Raw genomic sequence first — 8,716 nt, forward strand, 5'->3', positions numbered from 1 at the left:
TTACCAGCATGTCTCTTTGTCAACTATAGTTCGGGTAGTTTTACATACCTGTTGAAACATCTGAATAGTTGGTGAGTATGCCCTTATAGAGAAAGCAAACTTTAAGAGGTTGATATGTAAATTGTCTAAGAATTGTCCGGCTTTCTTCAGGATTAAGTTGTAATAAGAATAAGCAGATTCTATAAAAAATTTTCAAAATGAAAGGATGTTATTTCATTTTCAACACACTGGCACACCTCTACCGTAAAACTAACTTACTAACTTGGTTGTGGGTGGGGTTGGAGAAAAGTGGAAAGTCAAGATCTGTTTTCTTAACTTTGTTTGGATCTTCCGGTGAAGTAGAATCAATATAACTCCAAGTGAAAATAATATTGCCATTATAATCTATTTGGAAGATACCAGTGTATCAGATCAATTCACTCCAAGGTTATGGAAAAGATACAGGCCCTACCTACCATTTAAGAGAAGACTATGAATAGCACACAAAACTTAAAGAATATGATCGTTAATAAATTTTAAATGACATGTATAAATAAACTCTAGATTGGAAGTCAGGCCAAAGAGAGCTATATAGTACATATAACTGTATCCCCAAAAGAGAATCAGGGGGACTAGAACATAATGAACAATAAAAAAAACCCATAATTCAAGAAAACTCTCCAGAATTAAAAAGCAACAATGAATCTATATACCTAAGAATGAAGACTCAGAATGGCTGGCACTGCAGCATTTTCCAGTAAAACTATAGGACCCTAAAGTTAAAAACCTCAAGTACAAAATGCACGCAGACAGGCATGCACGTGAAGAACTCAAGGTCATCATTCTTGGGAGTTATTCATGAGGCATCAACTAGGGAGCAAACTTCACATGACCAGGAAATGACTGGAGGGACTTCAGCATTAAGTTTGAGGGTGAGCTCTAAATGTACTTAACTAGAAACAAGAATAAATGAAGGAGTGGAGATCTACAGAAGACTATGTAAACACTGCATGCTCCGGTGATGCAGAAAAGCACACCACCAACAAAAGTGCCACAAAAGGGAAATTAAGTGGAAAATAAGGTAAGATTGGTGATTCCTCACAAATATTAGCTGGGAATGAAAAAGAATATCACCAAAGCCAACAGAGCAAGCAGTAGAAGTGTACGTATACTTAAGAATACAAAGATAAAGACTACGAATACTGATGGACAAAATCAGATGGTGGTGAGGGGAAGGACGGATCACTAGCCGACTCGTTCCTGCTTATGGGGCACCAAGACACAACGCCCAGAGCGAGAGGGGCTAACCACTCCGGGCCTTCACACGTTGTTCCTTCCACATGAAATGCAGGAGGCCAGGCAGTGCGTGTTCGGCCAACCCCTATTCAGCACGCCTTGGCTTAAGCGTCGCTGGTTGTGGAGAGAGTTTTCCCTGACCTCCCAGCCCAGATCCTGTTACACTCTCTGACAGGACGATAGTATCTCTAGGTCAATTCTCAAAACTGTGATTAAAAATTATCTGTAACTTAATAATGCGGTCCCTCACATTTAGCTATAAGCTGTGAAGGGAGGAATCTTTTCGAGGCTTTCAGTTGTACCTTTCTGCTCCTGGCACAGAAAGTAGGCCTTCAATACATTTCTGGAATTAATATTTAAGAAATGAGAAAGTGTCTTCATTCTAGGCCATGATACTTTCCCAATACAGTACTTTTAAAGAGTTCTATGAGAATAGGTGTGCACATTCATTCCTATTTCTTTAACAAACTATATGGGATTTCTCAGGAAGTTATGGTTAGCTTCCCTCAAGAATAAAAAAAGTAATGCAAATAAGACTCACCTTCAACAGTAAAACACAGCACAGATTAGAGATATTATCTTAAAAACTGATCTTAAAGACAAAATAGCTACAGGGGCAACAGAAAAATAGCCAAAATTAATATAATAACATAACTAAGACTCTATCAGTCAAACAGGAATCATCAGTCTTCCATGAAAACAGAGAAGACAGTCAACAGAAACAAATGTGAGTAGTGCCTGTCAACCGACATCAAGTTTTGTCACTGGTCACTGTCAAGGTCTCCAAGATAGAGATGGATGTAGGTAGGAGTCAGGGGTTTATAGAAAGCACACATCTGTTATTTAGGCTTAACTTGCAAGATCATCTCAATCATGAGACGGATGTTGGACTATTTTCGCTGAAGTTTTAAAATAACTCAATCCAGACTTACCAACTAACCTGCTGATAACAACTTTGCCCTTTCAACACCCTTCCACTTTCTTCAGCCTGTTTTACTTGATTTTTGCCTACTGGCATTTAATATACATAAATCACTTTCACCTTTGGGAGGTAAAAAGCAGCAGCCTCCATAGCCTGCTACTGATTCATCTTATTTGCTTCACAATCTTCCCCGCCCCCCCAACCAGGGGTAGAATTTAGTGATTGAACACTTATAACATATATACAACACCTGGTGTTCATCACCAGTGCATTTCTTAATCTCCATTACCTATTTAACCCATCCCTCCATCCACCTCCCCTCTAGTAACTAACTCTACAGTTAAGAGTCTGTTTCTTGGTTTTCCTTTTTGTTTTCCCTACGTTCATTTGTTTTCTTAAACTACACATCAGTGAATTCACATGGTAGTCGTCCTTCTCTGGCTTACTTATTTCATTTAGCATAGTACTCTCTAGCTCCATTCAGATCATTAAAAGGACAGGATTTCATTCTTTTTTATGGCTGAGTAATATTCCACTGTGTGTGTATGTATACACAAACACACACACTACATTTTCTTTATCCATTTGTCAGTCAATGGACATTTGGGCTCTTTCCATAATTTGGCTATTGTTGATAATGCTGCTATAAATATTGGGGTGCATGTGCCCCTTCAAATTAGTACTTTTGCACTCTTTGGGTAAACACCTAGTAGTGCAATTGCTAGATCGCAGGGTAGTTCTAACTTTTTTTTTTAAGTATACTTCACACCCAGCATGGAGCCTAGCATGGGGCTTGAACTCACAACCCTGATGTCAAGACCTGAGTGGAGATGAAGAATCGGACACTTAACTGACTGAGCCACCCAGGTGCCCCAGTTTTTAACTTTTTGAGGAAGCTCCATTCTGTTTTCCAGTTTGCATCCCCACCAACAGTGTAAAACGGTTCACCTTCTCTGTATCCTCGCCAATATCTGTTGCTTGTGTTGTTAATTTTAGCCATTCTGACTGGAGTGAGGGGATATCTCCCTGTGGTTTTGATTTGTATTTCCCTGATGATGCTGTTCAGCATCTTGTCATGCTTCACAGTCAATCTTGAAAGACTTAATACTTATCTCTGCTTCAAACCTCAATTCATACCTCAGCCCACCATACTTTTGATTACTATACCAGTGACACTGCTAAGTCACCAATAATTTTTCTGTTGTTAAAAGCTTAATATTCACATTTCACCTGTCTATAGTATTTGATACCATTCATCACTTATCACTCAATATTCTCCTGGCTTTCATGACATCACGTTTTCTAGGTTTTCACTTGCCTCTACGGGTATTTCTTCTAGTCTCTCTCCTCTAGTTCTTCCTCTGGTTGGTTCTTAAACATTGATGCTCTTCAGGGTTCTGCCCTTGGGAATCTATTTTCTTCTCCTTCTATCCCTTCTCCCTATAACTTCAGTTACCCTCTTTATGTGGACAACTCCCAAATCCTACCCTTTAGCCTAGATTTTTACCACCTAAATTTCCCTCATTTATCACCTTACAGGAGATCTTCATTTGGATATTCAACAAGTATTTCAAATGTGACACATCCAAACTGCAACCATCTTCCTATCCAAACCCAGTTCTCAGTTACAAGTAACTGAATTAGAAATGTCATAACATTTTCTGAAAATCTTCCCATTAAAATATATAAGCAACTTTACTTATGTAAAAACCATAAAAATCTTCAAGGACTTGGAGAATGAGTTTCTTCTATGTGGAGCACAAAAGTAAAAATAAATAGGGACTCTGGAATTAGATAAACCTTGGCTGACATTTCTAACTCACCACACAGAACTCATAGCTTAGCCAATATCACGCTACTTGACTCCTGAAGCATCGATAAATACATAGCTCTGTTGCAAAACCATATAAAATGGTTGAAAACCAGGCAAATTCAAGGTTTAAAAGGACTTAATTTGCTGAAACATACTGTAACATGTTCTCACTAAATGGCATGAAACTAGCACCTGAATTCAAAAAGTCAAATCTTCAATATTTACAACTTTTTTAGGCAAGTAGATTACTGGAATTATTTTTCAGTAGAGAGTATTTACAGGGTCTCATGGAGAGTCAACAACCTAAAAAATTACAAGTAAGTAAGGATTTAAAACATTTCCTCTAAGATAAGATCTTGAAGTAAATTCAGTAAATCTGACAGTCACTGACATATTTAACTCCTCACATATGCCATTCTCTCCCACACCTAACAACATCAGCAATGATGCAGCTTATGCATTGGACTCTTGCCATTATAAATAACTTTAATAGAATTATATTTTCAGTGTTGGTAATTCTTAGTTAATAGAATTTCTTTTAGGTTCAACCCTGAAATACACACCTCCTATATTATATGCTGCAAATAGAGCTCACATATTCCTAAACTTATATTCCAACTTGTTAATAATCTGCCATCAGACTGTCCAGGCCCGTCATTTCATTTATGTAAAATATGTGGATACATCAAAGCAACTTAAAGAATTCAAAATTCATAAGAATAATTTTCCAGACTGCTTCCCCAATTGAAAATGGCACTGAGTATGGCTATAAAGTACATACTGAGAACCAAAGATTTGGGATAGCTGCATTTAGGAGCTTTGGTGAGAGACACAGAATTTGGTGGCCTTTTAACTATGAGAATCTTACATATTAATCTAGTCTATTTTTACCTTAAATACCAAAACCAAAATTGTCAGGGCAAATACAAAGCCAATCAATGACAGTTTCTCATTGATTTGCAAGTTGACTTCTAAGTAGTCAAAATTGCTCTGCGCACTCCAGCCTGTCTCCTGCTCTCTTCCCTTCCCTACTACCTGGCTACCCCTATCTTCCAAACTCCGCTCCAACACTCACCACCAGAACGGCTGTCCCGCTCTCTCTGAAATAATGACTACGTGCCCTTTTTCACGCGCTTCCACGTCAGCCACGTCCCATGAAGCCCTTAACACTTCATAGTAGAGTTTGCTCTTCTGCTGTCCCCTTCACAATACTGTGGGGTCCAGGGACTGGAGATCACATTTATTCATCTTTGTATTCCCAGTATCTACAGCAGGGCACAGTATCTCTTGTGACTCAAATAATGAATAATAATGAAGATTTTCAGTAATAAAAGTTTTTTTAAAAAGCAAATTACTTGGTTTTGAAAATATTTCAGTTTAAAGTATCATTTTTTTTTTAAATGTTTTTATTTATTTCTAGGAGAGAGAGAGAGACAGCGTGAGCCGGGGAGGGTCAGAGAGAGAGGGAGTCACAGACTGAAACAGGCTCCAGGCTCTGAGCTGGCTGTCAGCACAGAGCCCGACGCGGGGCTCGAACCCACGAACGGCGAGATCATGACCTAAGCGAAAGTCGGACGCTTAACCGACTAAGCCACCCAGGCGCCCCAAGTTTAAAGTATCATTAAAGGCATGTCTGCTCTATTTTTTAAACCTATCTCATGAAATCATCAAATTGCTGAACTTCAAGGCCACGTGAGCCAAATGGAGTCCAATAAATGAACACTTTAAGTATTCAAAACTGTTATTTCTCTTACATTTATACTCCAGAACAAAATCATAAACTAGTCACCACAGTAAATTTTCTCTATATTTAACTCCATAGTAAGAAGTTCTCCCCATGTCTACAAGGTTAAAGAATTCACTCTTGAGGGATCCACGTTAATGTTTATTCTATTCTCTGCAGAGACAGGAAAGTAACCTTCCTTTATAATAATTAACAATTAACCTTTTAACCTCTGCTGTTAAAACCTAATTTCATTACCTTTAATCTACTGACCTCTAAGAATACTTTAATAAACACGTGTTCATTCTAAAGATAGATGTATGTATACATATGTAATATATATTTATATAGGTTTAAAAACTGGAATCACTGACTGTATCCTCTAGATAGTGAAATGAAAGCAAACAGATTACCTGATGTGTTACGGGCAAGTATTAAAAAATCTCTTTAAGAGTTTAAAACTATTCTGGCAAAAAAAAAAAAAAAAGCACCACTAGATGCAAAACACATACTATTTCATATAAATCTAGGTAAAAGAAATCCATAATTCAACAATTACTATTTCTCCTTGATTATAAAGCAATATGCAAGCACTGCCAATTACATGAATTTTCTTAAAGCATTAAAATCTTTACTTTTTGGAAATGGATGCTTGGAATAACTTTCATGAAAATATCTTTTCAAATTTAATATTCAGATTTACTAACTCAATTAAGCATTTACACTTCACCTTTAATGTTAAAAACATATCTAATGTATGCACATAAATCCAAACCTTTAAGGTGTAATATGCACATCACCTACCTGTTTGCTTATAAACTGCTAATTCTTGTACAGTTTCCAAAAACTGCCAAAATTTTTCATTACTTTCTTCTGCCATAAATTCACTATTAAAATAAAAGTAATCAGTTAATAGATGGGAATGAAAAATGAGATGAGAAACCATACCTTAGAACCAAATTATAACTTATAGTTAAGAACCTCCAAAAATTAACATGACTTTCATTGTAATGCAGAAAGAGAACAAATGGATGATTCTTACACGAGATATAATTCGAACAGACAAGCATATATTCATGACAGGAAAAGATTGCATGAGAAATCACTTTTAGCCTTTCCTCATTATTAGCTATAATTAAAAAAATGAATTTGTTTTTTCTCCATGTGAAATACCACTGAGAAGTGGTAACCATTTGTTTTTAATTCCCGTTAGTTAACAGTGTTCTATTAGTTTCAGGTGTATAATATAGCGAGTCAACAATTCTATACATTACTCAGTGCTCATCATGGGGATCCCCATCACCTATTTCACCCATCCCCCCTCAACCGCCTCCCCTCTGGTAACTAGGGGTTTGTTCTCTGTAGTTAAGAGTCTGTTTCTTGGGTTTCCTTTTTGTTTCCCCTATGTTCATTTGTTTTCTTAAATTCCACGAGTGAATCATATGGTATTTGTCTTTCTCTGACAGACTGACTTCACTTAGCATAATACTCTCCAGCTCTGTCCATGTTACTGCAAATTACTGAGAAGTAGAACTTAACGGTGATGAAGGGAGTGTTATATAAAGGTAAAAAGTCAAAGAAAAACAGACTACCTGTCTTACCAACAAAAATTGGTTCTATAAACACTTCTCAGGTCATGATCTCACAGTTTGTGGGTTTGGCCCCCACATCGGGCTGTGGTCAGTGCAGAGCCCGCTTCGGATCCTCTGTCCCCCTCTCTTTTTGCCCCTCCCTAGCTTGTGCTCTGTTTCTCTCAAAATAAATAAATAAACTTTAAGAAAAGTGAAACAAAATATTAGCTAGGGATGCCTGGGTGGCTCAGTCAGTTAAGCATCTGACTCTTAATTTCAGCTCAGGTCATTATCTCATGGTTGAGATCGAGCCTCATGTTGGGCTCTGTGCTGGCAGCGTGGAGCCTGCTTGGATTCTCTCTCTCTCTCTCTCTCTCTCTCTCTCTCTCTCTGCCTCTCTTCCTGCTCACATTCTCTCTCAAACTTTAAAAAATAGTATTATTTTTATTTAGCCACTTATTTATGTAGACAATATTTTTATTATTTAAAAGAGAAAATACCATAATGAAAAAACTAATAGGAAGTTAGTGTATCGAATTAGTTAATTTTTTTAAACATTTTTTAAATTATTGACAGAGAGAGACAAAGCATGAGCAGNCCAGGCTCTGAGCTGGCAGCACAGAGCCCATGTGGGGCTCGAACTCATAAACTGCAAGATCATGACCTGAGCCGAAGTTGGACACTTAACCAACTGAGCCACCCAGGTGCCCCTCGAATTAGATCTTTGGCTTTGAATCCCAGACACTTTGATTTTTCCACAGAATGTAGGTCATACAAAAATGACCAATGCCATATCTGGAAATAATGAATTAAGTGAGAGGCTATTCAGTTCTGTATAGAACAAATCACAGGACACCCAAAGCAAGTAGATTCAACTGTTTAAACTAGAGGGGAAACGGGCACTAAAGAGATGGTACAGATTTGTTACCACCCGTCTTATTTCTCTCGAGTCTTGGTAATTATTAATGCTTAATATGAATGGAAAGTACAAGGACATTCAAGACACATGCAAAGTAATTCTTGTGAGTCTGGTCACTAAAGAGGGAAAAGGAGGGGAGAAAAACTGATTGATTCATCCACTTAAACATGACAAGCACAGGAATTGAAAGCAATGGGTAAGCAGCTCTTGCTATTAATGGCATCTAACTCAATGGCATAAAGAAAAAAAAAGGAGACGCTAAAAGCAGAGGGAATAATGGGATAAACAGGATGTGTGATCTGAAAAGGACAGGAATGGTACAAAACGTTATGCAAAGCAGGGAGCACCACTTACTACCTAACTGATCTGCCTAGACATCTGCAGACCTGCTCAGAGGCTGTGCAGCTACAGACATTAGTCTTACTAAGGGAAAGAATCAGCCAAAGAGAAAGTAATATGGTAGGTCCACAAACTTCTCGATGCCAGAATTTAC

At 37.6% G+C, this 8,716-nt stretch overlaps 1 protein-coding gene across 4 annotated transcripts in view; it reads right to left on the reverse strand.

Moving 5' to 3' along the window:
• UGGT2 (UDP-glucose glycoprotein glucosyltransferase 2) overlaps nt 1-6,616 on the reverse strand; it is a 160,517-nt gene extending 153,901 nt beyond the window's left edge. For all 4 annotated transcript variants that reach the window (XR_013332606.1, XM_077753866.1, XM_077753865.1 and 1 more), the window contains exons 1-2: nt 6,538-6,616; nt 49-179 (exon numbers count right to left, since the gene is read on the reverse strand). Coding sequence is in view for 3 of the 4 variants with exons in the window: in XM_077753866.1 (XP_077609992.1) it covers nt 49-179; nt 6,538-6,613 (207 nt within the window). In the remaining variant the exon portion in view is untranslated. The remainder of the gene's footprint in view (nt 1-48; nt 180-6,537) is intronic.
• Between the last annotated feature and the right edge of the window lie 2,100 nt (nt 6,617-8,716).

This window comes from Crocuta crocuta, unplaced genomic scaffold (assembly GCF_008692635.1).
Source record: "Crocuta crocuta isolate KB4526 unplaced genomic scaffold, BGI_CrCroc_1.0 scaffold31, whole genome shotgun sequence".
Classification (NCBI taxonomy): domain Eukaryota; kingdom Metazoa; phylum Chordata; class Mammalia; order Carnivora; family Hyaenidae; genus Crocuta; species Crocuta crocuta.